Source organism: Syngnathoides biaculeatus, chromosome 11 (assembly GCF_019802595.1).
Source record: "Syngnathoides biaculeatus isolate LvHL_M chromosome 11, ASM1980259v1, whole genome shotgun sequence".
Classification (NCBI taxonomy): domain Eukaryota; kingdom Metazoa; phylum Chordata; class Actinopteri; order Syngnathiformes; family Syngnathidae; genus Syngnathoides; species Syngnathoides biaculeatus.
This window is the reverse complement of record NC_084650.1, coordinates 9,621,095-9,635,547: the sequence shown is the minus strand read 5'-3', so window position 1 is coordinate 9,635,547 and position 14,453 is coordinate 9,621,095. Positions and strand designations below refer to the sequence as shown.

At 41.9% G+C, this 14,453-nt stretch overlaps 1 protein-coding gene across 3 annotated transcripts in view; it reads right to left on the bottom strand.

Annotated features, from left to right (window-relative positions):
* Positions 1–14,453, bottom strand: part of trappc11 (trafficking protein particle complex subunit 11) — a 182,370-nt gene that overhangs the window by 116,764 nt on the left and 51,153 nt on the right. For all 3 annotated transcript variants that reach the window (XM_061834025.1, XM_061834023.1, XM_061834024.1), the window contains exons 10-13: positions 4,301–4,442; positions 1,104–1,197; positions 894–973; positions 723–801 (exon numbers count right to left, since the gene is read on the bottom strand). In XM_061834025.1, coding sequence (XP_061690009.1) covers positions 723–801; positions 894–973; positions 1,104–1,197; positions 4,301–4,442 — 395 coding nt within the window. The remainder of the gene's footprint in view (positions 1–722; positions 802–893; positions 974–1,103; positions 1,198–4,300; positions 4,443–14,453) is intronic.

Here is a 14,453-nt window from a genome sequence, read left to right as displayed (position 1 = left end):
CCGTTGACAATTTCCGTCTGTTTTAGACGCCAGACGGATTGCTATTTTTTTTTTTTTTTAAATCAAATATGGGGGTTTTTTTCGGGAGAATTTTGGCGGTAGAGGTGCTCCCTTTGATTTTTTATAATTTAAGGCCTTTTTAGGGGCTTGACCGGTTTTCACGGATTTTAAGGACTTTTAGGAGCCCCTAAATGCACCTTCGAAAATTTAGGTTTTTTAAGGGACTTTTAGGGACGCGTGCGAACCCTGTCCCACAGGTGGAGGGGCGAGCCAGCAAACCAGTTCAGCAGGGGACTGACCAAGTGGATGCCACAACTCCCCACGAGTCAGGAAAAAGGTTTTAAACACCATTGAAAAACCCAACCAATTCAAAAGAGGGACTTATTTATTCATTATTTAAGATGTAAGTAATTAGGTTTCGGCTTTGCAGGAAAAACTACCTGACCAATTTTTGTTCAAGGTGTGTCACTTATACAACTGCACTAGATTTGCTCGATGGTTACATTTAATTGAAAAAGAAGAGTGTCTTAAAAATTGTGTGCAATAAAAGTGCTGTTGTTCCAAAGCAAAAAATATATATATATTGTTCATTAGATCATCCAAAATATGTCTGAGAAAGCTTGCCCTTGATCACTATGCAAGTATAATTTGTGATCTTGGATCACTTAATTATTACTCATCATGGGATTACTTACAGAGGAACCACTGCAAATGTTACTTACTAAGATGACTTTTCATTCTTGGGCATTTGTACTTCTTAAACTGGGCAACAGCATTGCTGAGAAGAGTTAATATCAGCTCCTGTACAAAGATATTATTTTACGTTTTAATTAGCATCCATAACAACATCATATACTTGATACATAATGACAGTAATGTTTCCATGTACTAACGGAATGAGGGACATCCCTTTCGTTGACCTGCAATGCCAGAATTCCCTTCCTTTCTTTGTCTTGGTCAGGAGGATCAATACCTAAACACCCAAGTGCATTGTTATTATCATTATTTTTAAATGTGTCTAACTTTTTCATGTTATGATGAGATATTGTAAGAAGTGAACTGCCACTCAAACGAGACGTGGTGTAGATAAATTATTCGCCTACTCTGGTGTCCTTGTCTCCATGGTCTTTGGCCATAGTAGTCCAATCCTCCATTCAGTATGTCCATTGCGTCGGACGAAAGATAAATTGCTCCTGCCTAAAACATAAACCATGACATCTTCACTAAGGTGTTAAAATACTGTGAAAATTTGCTGCAACATGCTCTATTCATCTTCATGTGACAGGTTACCAATCAGTAATGTTACTACGTTTTTGTAATGTCAAATCTAAAACCGTTTTCCACTTTTGTGACAACCTGTTAACAAAAAACTATTAAAAACAATATTGTTGAAGAGACTAAAATAACATTAAAATGCCTGTTGAATTAAATTAGTGAGCCGGAAACTGCACTAAATAAAGGGAACAAGGTACATTATGTAAGAAGTCTGCATTGAACATCCATCCATCCATTATCCGAGATGTTTATCCTCACAAGTGTCACGGGAGTGCTGGACGGCAGGAGGCAGAGTAAACCCTGAACTGGTTGTCAGCCAATCGCAGGGCACATGGACACTGACAACTGGCGCACTCACAATCACACCTAGGAGCGAATTAGAGTCGCCGATAAATGTAGGTTTTTGTGATGTGGGAGGAAATCTGAGTGCCCGAAGAAGCCTCACATAGGCACAGGAAGAACATGCAAACTCCACACAGCCAGGGCTGAGATTTGAACCCCGGTCCTCAGAACTGTGAGGCCGACACTCCACAGCTGCGCAACCGTGCCGCCTGCATTGAACATACTACGCAAAACATGGCCAAACTGTTCGCGTGAGCCTTTATCCTCCCAAAAGAGGTCAAACTGACAAAACATTGGACGCTGACTATTTTTTGTCCTGCCACCAGTCAGGTCAAACAGAATGGAGGATCTGTATTCCTTTTCTGCCGGAGAACTTTTATTGTGTCACATTCGAGTTTCGAGGCTTCCTCTGTGATTTTTTTTTTTTTTTCCATCCATCAACCTTCTTCTGCTTTTTCGAGTCAGGTTGCAAGGGTAGTAGCTTCAGCAGGGATTACCCAGACTTCCCTTTCCCAAGCTACTTCATCCAGCTCTTCTGGAGGGATTCCAAGGCGTTCCCAGGCCAACCAAGAGATATAGTCTCTGCGATGTGCCCTGGGTCATCCCGGGGCCTCTTTCTGGTGGGAAGTGAGGACAACACCTCACCAGGAAGGCATCACTGCAGACTTGAGATCCAACTCTTACCAGAAACGAGTCAGACTTATTGTCGGCAATGCGGATCAAACTCTAACACCGGTCATACAGAGACCAAACAGCCCGTATCAGGAGCTTCGGTATCCTATACTCCCGAAGAACCTTTGTGGAGTTTGCATGTTCTCCCTGTGCCTGTGTGGGTTTTTGCCAGGCACTCCGGTTTCCTCCCACATCCAAAAATTACGTGCAACATTAATTGGACACTCTAAATTGCCTACAGGTGTGATTGTGAGTGGGAATGTTGTCTGTTCTGTCCTGTGGCTGTGGCTGGCAACCAGTTCAGGGTGTACCCTGCCTCCGGCCCGTTGACAGGTGGGATAGGTTCCGGCACTCCTGTGACCCTTGTGAGGATAAGCAGCTAACAATATAAACTATAATTGTGTAAAAGTGTATAAAAGTAATGTTGATAAGAAGCTAATTGGCTTTGCTTGTAATCAGCAGGGACATGGGCATGGTTTTAAAAAGCCATTCACCTTTGAGTTTGCTTATCCCAGGCAGTAAAGCACACTCGTAAGTGGATTCTTATCTGCTGTGTTGTAAGAGTTCTCAGTTACGAAGGCTTGCCGAAAGCCCTCACTAATACAATAACATGGTGTAAAAGCTACTGCACATGTAGTCGTCACCAATAATTATACAGCATAGTGAAGTCGAGTCTGAATTTATTAGAGGGTGATCGTGCTCATAGCAGATACAGTATAGAAAATAAGTATTTGAACACCCTGCTATACTGCAAGTTCTCCCACTTAGAAATCATGGAGGGGTCGGAAATTTTCACCGTAGGTGCATGTCCCCTGTGAGAGAGATAATCTAAAAAGAAAAATCCAAAAATCACAACGTATGATTTTTTTAAAGATTTATTTGTGATACAGCTGCGAATAAGTATTTGAACACCAATCAGCTAGAATTCTGACCCTCAAAGACCTGTTAGTTCGCCTTTTAAAGTCCACCTCCACTCCATGTATCCTGAATCAGATACACCTGTGTGAGGTCGCTAGCTGCCTAAAGACATCTGTCCACCGGATGGATGGATGGATGGATGGATGAATGGATATAATCCACCTGTGTGTAAACAAGTCTCCGTATGAATGCACCTGCTCTGTTTAAAGTGCAGAGCATCATGAAGACCAAGGAAAACACCAGGCAGGTCCAAGATACTGTTGAGGACCAACAGTGAAGGATGGTGTCAAGCTGAAGAATGAGTCCTATCGGGCATTTCTGGCCTGTGGGACTCCCAAGGCAGCTGATAGGTACCAGCTGGCCAAGCGGAGTGCAACTTCAGTGGTTGTTGAGGTAAAAACCGGGCATGAGAGGAGTTCAATGAGAACATGGAGAACGACTTCAGGACGGCTTTGAGGTAATTCTGGCCCACTGTCTCGGGAGGGGGAAGCAGTGCACTGTCAAAACAATGTATATGGGGACAGGGGTGCTGCTGACCTCAACTCGGGATGTTGTGAGTCGGTGGGGAGAATACTTCGATGACCTCCTCAATTTCACCAACATGCCCTCCCACCAGGAAAAGCGGTAGATAATGAATGGATAGATGGATGGATGGATGGATGGATGGATGTTCTCCATGGTTAGTTCAGCTTCCTTTCACATTTGAAAAACATGCACTAATTAACTGAAGATTTTTTTTTTTAATTGGTGTGATTGTGAGAGTAAACTATATGGTGCCTTTGACTGGCAGGTGACCAGTCCAGGGTGGGATAGGCCCAAGATAATTCGCACCCAAAATTTAGGCCAAACAATTTTTAAAAAGTATGGATTGAACAAAATGTATGAAAACAGGCACCTGAAAAGCTCTTTAAATGAGTTCTGACAGTTTTTGGACAATTCCTTGTTTCATTTTCAATCAGAAAATCACCTCGAAATTGTGCCAAACGTCTAAATAATTTTAAGTTTACATACAGGGAAAAAAACAAGTGAAATGGAAAAAAAGGTCAAGGAAGAAAATTCACATTCATAGCTCCTTCCTGAAATATTAACTCACCTGACTGAGCTGATGTGCAAGTCGTTTTCTTTCCTGGCTGTAATAGGCAGCCTGCTGATAGTAGAAACCTGGGTTCTGTGTCTGGATAGCTGCCAGACCCAATTTTATTGCATCATCAAACAGCTCACCAAAAGACTGGAACCTGAGATGACATACAAAACAAAGTCTCGAAAGCCTGTTCCACGCTGTACAATTTTGACCATGTGGTGTTATAGCTTCGAGAGAATAACAACTACATTATCCGGCATGCTCAGTAGCAAGATATAGAGTATATAGAGAAGTCGCCTGAAGAGGTGAACGGTACATGGTCGACAAGTTCTGAGTAAATATTGGAATCCTTGAAATACATCTCGTCTATTTGTTCTATAAGATAACAAGACAACACATGGCATCAGGAGTGGTCGTGAGCAGCTTCGGAAGGAAAGTTTGACACAGGGGGAGCTGTGAGAAAGAGAGAGACAGCAAAAAGAAGGGTTTCCGGTGGCGTGAGTATTAGCAAAGGAACACGGAAAAAACAAAAACTTCGCTGCGGTGTGCGACGGCTACAAATGGCTGAAAAGTGAAGCAGAGGATGGCGACAGAAAAAAAAAGCGATCCCGTTCCCGAATTGGGAAGTAGTCAACTAAAGAAAAAGCTGTGGATTTCAGGTAACTTACCTCACCTATGAGCATGGAGAAGCTAAATACGCTAAGCGCCATGCAGCTGACTGATAATCTTGCTGATAACTGGAAATGTTTTAAGCAAAGATTTAATATATACAGCGAGTGGGGTAGGGGGAGAAGATGAGAAACTCACTCACATTCTTTTACATACCATTGGGGGAACATGCCTTGGATATATACAATAGTTTTCAACTTGATTAAACTAATTTCACTTTGGCAAAGCTAATGGCAGAGTTTGAGGAATATTTTGTACCAACACAAAATGTGACCTTTAAAAGGTACACGTTTTAAACACATGAGCAAAAGGAATGAGTACCTTTTGACCAGTGCTTGGCAGAGCATCACACGCTGAGCAAAACATTGCAAATTTGACAGTCTGAGACCCACTAGTGAAGGATAGAATTGTTTGTGGCACAATAGACAATGCACTAAGAGAAAGACTACTGAGAGAAATTGGACTTACGTTAGAAGTGTGTCAGTGTGTGTAGAGCTGCAGAAACTACCAGAGCCCAAGCAAAAGAGCTACAAAGAGGTGAAACCGCAGTGCAAGTCATTAATAAAGAACAAAGGAATAAGAAAACATACCAAACAAAAAGAGAAACCAGCAGAGGTTAAATGCAGTATGTGTGGAGGCAGTCACAAGCCAAAATCCTGTCCTGTATTTGGAACAACTGTGGAAAAAGGAATCACTATGCTAAATGTTGCAGAGCGGCTTCAAGACAAAAGGTTCACACAGTTGAAGAAGATGAGGATGAGTTCATTGTGAACGTGGTACAGACTTGCACAACCGGAAAAGAGGAATGAATTGTCCCAATTGAATTGAACCAGACGATAATACCATTCAAGCTTGATACAGGTGCTCATGTAAATCTGATATCCGTAGATTACAAAGCAGAAGGTTAAGAGGAAGATCATTCTGTAAAGACAAAAGTGAGTGGTTATACTGGAGAACGAGTTCTTGTAAGAGGAAGTTGTATTGCAAATTTCAAGCACAACTATTGATCGTGGATATGAGTGTACAACCAATCCTGGGTCTCAGTGCTTGCATAAAGGTCAATCTTGTCAAAAGAGTGTTTGTAGTGACGTGATAAAACAAGGCAACTGTTCAGAATTCACTCATGGAGCAATATAAAGACTGTTTCGAAGGACTTGGATGTCTACCTGGTCAACATAAAATACACGTGGATAAAAGTGTGCCTCCTGTTGTGCATCCTTGCAGAAAAATTCCATTTGCACTGCAAGAAAACTGAAAAAGGAACTGGTGTGCATGGAAAAATTAGAACTCAAGAAAGTCAATGAGCCAGCGGAATGGGTCAGCTCACTCGTTCTGCAAAAGAGAACAGATGCCCTGTGAACATGCCTAGATCCAAGGTATCTAATTAAAGCAATTAAAAGACAACATTTGAAGTTGCCAACCAGAGAAGAAATCATGGCACAATTTGCTGGAGCTAAATGGTTCCGTAAATTAGATGCTTCGTCAGGCTTCTGGCAAATTAAGCTTGATGAAGAGAGTTCCTGACTGAAGGAGCTACATTGTGTGTTTGTAGACCAAGAGAAAGCCTATGACAGAGTACCAAGAGAGGAACTGTGGTACTGCATGCGCAAGTCTGGTGTGGCGGAGAAATATGTTAGACTAGTACAGGACATGTATGAGGGCAGCGGAACAGCGGTGAGATGTGCCGTTGTTGTGTCAGAAGAATTAAGGTGGAGGTGGGACTTAATCAGGGATCCCCGGTGAGCCCCTTCCTGTTTGCGGTAGTAATGGATAGGCTGACAGATGAGGTTAGACTGGACCTTGAACTATGATGTTCGCAGATGATATTGTGATCTGCAGTGAACCAGGGAGCAAGCAGAGGAACAATTAGAAAGATGAAGGCACGCACTGGAAAGGAGAGGAATGAAGATTAGCCGAAGTAAAACAGAATATATGTGCATAAATGTGAGGGGCAGAGGAGGAAGAGTGAAGCTCCAGGTAGAAGAGATAGAGAGGGTGGACAATTTCAAATACTTGGGGGTCAACAATACAGAGCAATGGAGAGTGTGGGAAGGAAGTGAAGAAACGGGTCCAAGCAGGGTGGAACAGTTGGCGGAAGGTGTCTCGTGTTCTATGTGACAGAAGAGTTTCTGCTAGGATGAAGGGCAAAGTTTATAAAACAGTGGTGAGGCCATGATGTACGGATTAGAGAAGGTGGCACTGAAAAAACAACAGGAAGCAGAACTGGAGGTAGCAGAAATGAAAATGTTGAGGTTCTCGCTCGAGTGAGCAGGTTGGATAGGATTAGAAATGAGCTCATTAACCGCTTGGAGTGGAGAGAGCTGGTTTGGACATATTCAGAGGCGAAAGAGTGAGTATATTGGTAGAAGGGTGCTGAGGATGGAGCTGCCAGGCAAAAGAGCGAGAGGAAGACCAAAGAAAAGGTTGATGGCTGTTGTGAGGGAGGACATGAGGACAGTGGGTGTTAGACAGAAAGAAGCACGAGATAGGCTAAAATCGAAAAAGATGATACGTTGTGGCAACCCCTAACGGGACAAACCAAAAGGAAAAGAAGAAGAAGTACCAGCACACAACTGCCACAAACATTTGGAGCAGTTTAAAATGGATATTTAATTTCTCAATTATAGGACAAAAACATAACACAGCCAAAAATAGAACATATTCACAAGAGATTCAAATTAGTAAATGTACTCATGGGTTAGGGGCCCTCCGGGCGCCATAACCGCCTCGTTCCAGCACAAAACCCAATGCTCCAAAGCTCGCAAATAGTTCACAAGCAATAACATTGTACACATAACAGTTCTCTTTTTTTTTTTTTTTTTTTTTGCAATGCTTCAGAATTCAAAACATTTTTTGTCATCTTACTCTCTGTGAGTGTCCACAAATTCTTAGCTCTACCAACCCTTCAGCAACAAGATGAAACTGATCATGAAAAAAAGAGGGGAATCCAAATGCTCTCCAGCAACTTTCAGAGACTGACCTTGTGCCTTGATATATACTGCAAAACAAATTGATATAGGAAACTGAAGCCTTTTGAATTGAAATGGTAAATCATTTTAATTCAGGGTATGAAGTATTTTGCTCATTTTTGTAATTAGCTTCCATTTATAGTCCATGTTTTTATGATGTCCTGTCATGATATGTATTATTCGTGAGGTATTTATAAAGAGTCCGTCCTGTCATGATGTGTATTTTTCGTTAGGTATTTATAAAGAGTCTGTTAAAAACTTCATGCAGTCAAGCAGGAATGTGCAGGGGTGATGGAAATGTGCAGGAGAGTTTGGGGGTCGTGCGGGAGGGTAGTTCTTTGAAAACGGACATACAAATGTTGAGGTTTAAATATATAGAGTAATACATGCAAATCGCTCCAGGCAAGTTTCGCAAAATCGAACTTGGCTTCCTGTGATAAACCAATTAGAAAGTTGGGAAAATGCTGATGACATCAATGACAAGCCAGCAAGCCTTGGAAGAACAAATTTGAAAACTGAGAAAAAGTCCCAAAAGTCTCCTCCAAAAGTAGTGAAACAACAAGTTCAATTCCTTTATTTTTGTTATAAGACAGGTGTTAAATGTGTCTATCACATGACCGCAAGGCTCTCAGAAAATAACTGTTCCTTGGTCTGTTGGTCCTAGCTTTTGCGGATCTGTACTGCCTTTTAGATGGCAGGAGGTCAGTTGACAACCGGCGTGAGTGATGTTCCAACCTTGCGTTGCAAACTATACATTTTAGGGAATGAGTGACAAGGCCCTTTTTTAATTCTCAAATCTCCCTAGTGGATCCAAGTTCTGTGCTAGGGAGAGCGAAAAAGAAAACAGCCCGGGATTCTGTTCTTTATACCCTTGCTCAGTACCTGATACATAAAACGGATCAAATTGCAACCTGCGTGAATTACTGGAGCAATTAGCTTTTAATTGAGAAAAACTAACACACATTTGGTTGAGTGTGACAGTAGTTTCTTTATTTGCAATTCTGGGACACCAGCCCTGAGTGAAGAGGAGCAAACATACTCTGCAACAAATGAGTGATCCCGACGTGATCTCTGTAAGGTTGTTTCTTAGGACCATTGGCTGCTCCTATTTTTGTGCAAATATTGAGGCCGGGTTTCTTCAAAAAAAGTAAGGCCTGTTCACTCAAATTCTCCTGATTTGTTGTCAATTTAAATTGTGATATTGTCGAATATGAAGTGGACCTAATATTGTTAAAAACAATCAGGCTCAGTAAAGGATCGTTCAGTACCGGTAAAAGCAGGTATTGCAGCGTTATGGAGGACACCAGACAGTGCAACATGTAGGCCAGCCACAAGCCAGCCACAAGCCTGGATAAATGCAATTCTATACTGGATCAGTCGTGGCCGGGGTTAACAGCATCTGGCTCCGGGACCGTTAATCTGCATGGTTGTAGGAATGATTGTGATCATAGTTATCATACATCTGCTTCCAAGAAAGAAATGCTTTGCTCTGCTCCAGATAACGTGGCAACCTCCGAGCAGGAGATAGCAAGAATAAAAATGTCTAATTATCAGAACTGTTAGAACTGCTGCCTGTTAAAGAAATGATGACCACACATGTATTCAGCAATTTTCCACACATGAACAAACATGTACACCTTGTTTCCAACTGTTTTGCTTGGCGTCTCCTTTTTGTAGCATCCAAGTAAATAAGGGGCGTCTTAAAACTAAATAGAGGTGCTGAGGAGAGGATAATCAGAGAGTGCAGTGGTGAATTGTACGAGATAGTTCCTCTCCTCTCTCCTCGTGAGACTTGAACTGCTGTCTTTGCTTCCTTTTTTGTCCTGTTTAATGAATGTCTGATTGGTGAACCTGACAACGGTGCAGTTGGAAATTTAACTACTGTGGGTTGAAGACGAAAGAGAACCGGCTTCTTTGGCAGAAAGAGAAGAGGAAAGGACAGAGTCTCAAATTGAATGTGAAGATTTGGGACTATGACAGGAAAATCTCAGGAGTTTGGTTGATTTCGTGATGTCATGCAGGAATGTGCAAAACGTGCAGGATTGTTCCAGAGCCTGTGGGGGAATACCAGAATGTGCAGGGGTGGCGGGAACGTGCAGGAGCATTTGGGGATTGTCTGGGAGGATGGTTCTTTGCAAATGGACACACAACGTTTGAGCTTTAACGATATACATTAGTGCGTGCAAATCTCTACAGACAACTTTCCCAAAATTGAACTTGGTTTACTGTGATCAACCAACTCGAAAGATAGGAAAATGCTAAGTTGTCTATTCTTCAAAAAGACTAAACGAATCGGATAAAAAGTGTATTCTCTTTTTATGCGGTTTTTCAGCCTCCATGTGTCATTGAGATCAAAGTCATCCATATCCTGTTTTAATGTATTAGAATGTTGTGGCAGATTTCTATTTTTAAGATTTGAGCGATCTATTTGTGGATTTAAAGTAAGATTAAGATCTCATCCCATAATAATTATATAATTGGCTGACAAGTTTCACAACTATGTAGAAACCATGTGAAAGTAGGTTGGATCGTCTTTATTTGGAGTGTATACACTGACAATTGAATGAACTGTATCCTTGTTGACTATTGTGGCCTGTATAATTAAATACAAGCTTTCTGGATCCAAAACTGTGCTATTCATTCTAAAAGGCAATCTTCCATGAGCTGGTATTGAGACTACACTTTGTCCGCAGTAATAAAAGGCTAAAAAAAAACAGTATAATTTGAATCAATTAGACCAGTGGTCCCCAAACGTTTTCCTGTGAGGGCCACATAAATTTTCGCTTCTCTGATGGGGGCCGAGGTCAGTTTGTAGCAGAAAAAGTGTGACTGCAGGAGTATATAAATGTGAAAAAATTGTTTTCCAGAAACCCACACAAATTTGAATAACCTTTTCTGAATTCTTCACGGAACAAAAGTGATGAAATAAATAATAACACTATTAATGAAACAACTAAATAACCCTTCCCGAGTTCTCCACAGAAAACAGCCAGGAAAGAAATTACACTATTTCTGAAATAAATAATGATCAAATAACCCTCTGGGTTTTTACAGAAAAAAGTAACATGAACTTTTTGTTGTGTCGTGGACAATCAAACAATGGAGGCACATCTCAAAGTTTGCGCTAACTCCAAGAATAAAAATCAGCAATTGTACTGTGTCCTGCATGTCCGTGCTCTCATCCAGTGCTAATGAAAAAAATTTTAATTGTTTCGTCTTCTGCTGCATTACCCGCGATTTCTACAATACGTCTGGTGATTGTACTCATTGATAGTCTCGCGGTATTAAAGACATCTTTCTTCGCGGGACACACCTCCTCCACGACAGCATTCAGGCATTCTTGACAAACTCTCCATCAGTAAAAGGTTTAACGCTGCTTCTTGTCAGTTGAGCAACCCGAAAGCTAGCCCGAACAGATGACTGGTTCAGCTGAGCTTGGCGTACAAATATATTTTGCTGAGATAACATTCCACTATTTAGCATTGACAGCTCTGACACCTCTGCTCACATTTGGGCTCACAAGCTATCGTACTTGTCTGTGTAACGGAATGTCTCTGCAGATTGTATTCTTTGAATAACGCCACCGCCTCTTGACAGATGAGACAGACATACTTTTCCTTGCACTGAAGAAAAAAATAATCTTTTGACCACTTTGAGTTAAATACCCCGAATTCTGAATCAATTTTTCTCTTACCAAAACTTTTCGCTATGATTCCGTTCTCTTTGAGAGGGGCGGGTTCAGGATTTTTTTCTGGGGGTTGCCAGATACAGTGAAGAAAATAAGTATTTGAACACCCTGCTATATTGTAAGTTCTCCCACTTAGAAATCATGGAGGGGTCTGAAATTTTCATCAAAGGTGCATGCTCACTGTGAGAGAGATAATCTAAAAAGAAAAATTCAGAAATCACAATGTATGATTTTCTAGCGATTTATTTGTGTGATAGAGCTGCAAATAAGAATTTGAACACCTGAGAAAACCAATTTTAATATTTGGTACAGTAGTCTTTGCTTGCAATTACAGAGGTCAAACGTTTCCTATAGTTGTTCACCAGGTTTGCACACACTGCTGAGGGATTTTGGCCCACTGCTCCACACAGATCTTCTCTAGATCAAACAGGTTTATGGGCTGTCACTGAGAAACACGGAGGTTGAGATCCCTCTATAGATTTTCTATTGGGTTTAGGTCTGGAGACTGGCTAGATCAGCTCAGAACCTTGATATGCTTCTTACGGAGCCACTCCGTGGTTCTCTTGGCTGTGTGCTTCGGGTCATTGTCATGTTTAAAGACCCAGCCACGACCAATCTTCAATGCTCTGACTGAGGGAAAGTGGTTGTTCCCCAAAATCTCACAATACATGGCCGCGGTCATGCTATCTTTAATACAGTGTAGTCGTCTTGTCCCATGTGTAGAAAAAAAAAAACCCAAAGCATGATGCTATCACCCCCATACTTCACAGTAGGGATGGTCTTCTTGGGATGGAACACATAATTTGTCTTCCTCCAAACACGGTTAGTGGAATTATGACCAAAAGGTTCCATCTTGGTCTCATCTGACCACAAAACATTCTCCCATGACTCCTCTGTATCATCGAAATGGTCATTGGCAAACTTAAGATGGGCCTTGACATGCTGGGAACCTTCTGTGTCATGCATGATTTCAGTCCAAGACGTTTTAGTGTATTACCAACAGTCACCTTGGAAACGGTGGTCCCAGCTCTTTTCAGGTCTTTGACCAAGTCCTGTCGTGTAGTCCTGGGCTGATTCCTCACCTTTTTAAGGATCACTGGGACCCCACGAGGTGATATCTTGCATGGGGCTCCACTCCAATTGAGATTGACCTTCATGTTTAGCTTCTTCCATTTTCTAATGATTGCTCCAACAGCAGACCTTTTTTCACCAAGCTGCTTGGCAATTTCGCCGTAGCCCTTTCCAGCCGTGTGTACAATTTTGTCTCTGGTGTCTTTGTACTGCTTTGGTCTTGGCCATGTTACAAGTTTGAGTCTTAGTAATTGTATGGGGTGGAGAGATCTTTATGCAGCTAACGAATTTACACAGGTGCATCTGATTCAGGATAATACATGGAGTGGAGGTGAACTTTTAAAGGCGGACTAACAGTCTTTGGGGGTCAGAATTCTCGGTGTTCAAATACTTATTTGCAGCTGTATCACACACATATAAATCGATAAAAAAAAAAAAAATCATACATTGTGATTTCGGGATTTTTCTTTTTGGATTATCTCTCACACAGTGGACATGCACCGACGATGAAAAATTCCGGCCCCTCCATGAATTATAAGTGGAAGAACTTGCAATATAGCAGTGTGTTCAAATACTTATTTTTTTTTCACTGTAAGTTGTGTGTGTGCGTACGTTTGTACATATGTTGTCTCTCGGCTGTCAAAGTTTGCCTCCTCCTTCGTCCCTCACGATGTCTTTTGCTTGTCACCCACACTTCTCTTTGCATAGTTGCCCAATGCCAAAGGTAAATTAACATAATTTTGTTATTATTCTTTACATTATTTACTTTGAATGCTTATTTTTGGTGGGTGGCCGGGGGCTTGGAACGGATTACGCTATTTACATGTAAAATGTGCTTCTATTTCGAAAACTTTATGCCGCGCGCATGGGTGCAGTGCCTCTTAGCTCTCCAGTTTGGGTGCTTTTTCTTTTTTATTATTTTGGGGCGATTTTCGGATTTCTGTAAAGCCACAGTCACATATAGCTTCCAGGTCCTGATTAATCTGGCACTGAAGCATAACTTATCAAACACAAAAGAATATTAAAAGAAAACAATATTCCGGAGGATATAACGAGACCACCAGGCTCCGTGTATAGCCTGTCTCAGCAAATGACGGAGAAGGTGGAGAGAACATAAACAAAAGCGAGGCTATCGGGCCTGATTGCTAAGATAAGGAAATAACTTCACAGAGCAGCGCTTCCAAGCATCGTTTTGACCAACGCAAGAGACACTACCCACGAAAGGGACGAAGTGGAATGACAACTAGCCATGAGCAGCTTTGTCTGGAACTGTAGTGTTATTTTCATCCTGGAGACGTGGCTACATCCGCGAATACCTGATGCTTCTGTTTCACTAGCGCGGTACGGTTCATCGACAGGACAGACCTGCTCTTACCCCTCTAACTGTGGGCAACTCAGAATGGAAGCGAGTCGAACCCCTCTCATGAGGACTGGATACCAGAGCCCAAGTCGGGAGAAAGCCTGACTATATCTAGTCGGAACTTCTCGACTTCACACACCAGCTCAAGCTCCTTTCCTGGCAGAGAGGTAACATTCCAAGTCCTTACAGCCAGCTTCTGTAGCTGGAGATTGGATCGCCAAAGTCCCTGCCTTCGGCCACTGCCAAGCTAACACTGCACCCGACCCCAATTGCCCCTCCACAGATGGTGAGGCCTTAGGAAACAGAGAAGTCCCATTTAGAAAAAATGATCGTTATCGATCCGGCAACCCATATTTTTTTGGTTGACACACACCCTCACATCCTGGTCCATTCAGTATTAATATTAGT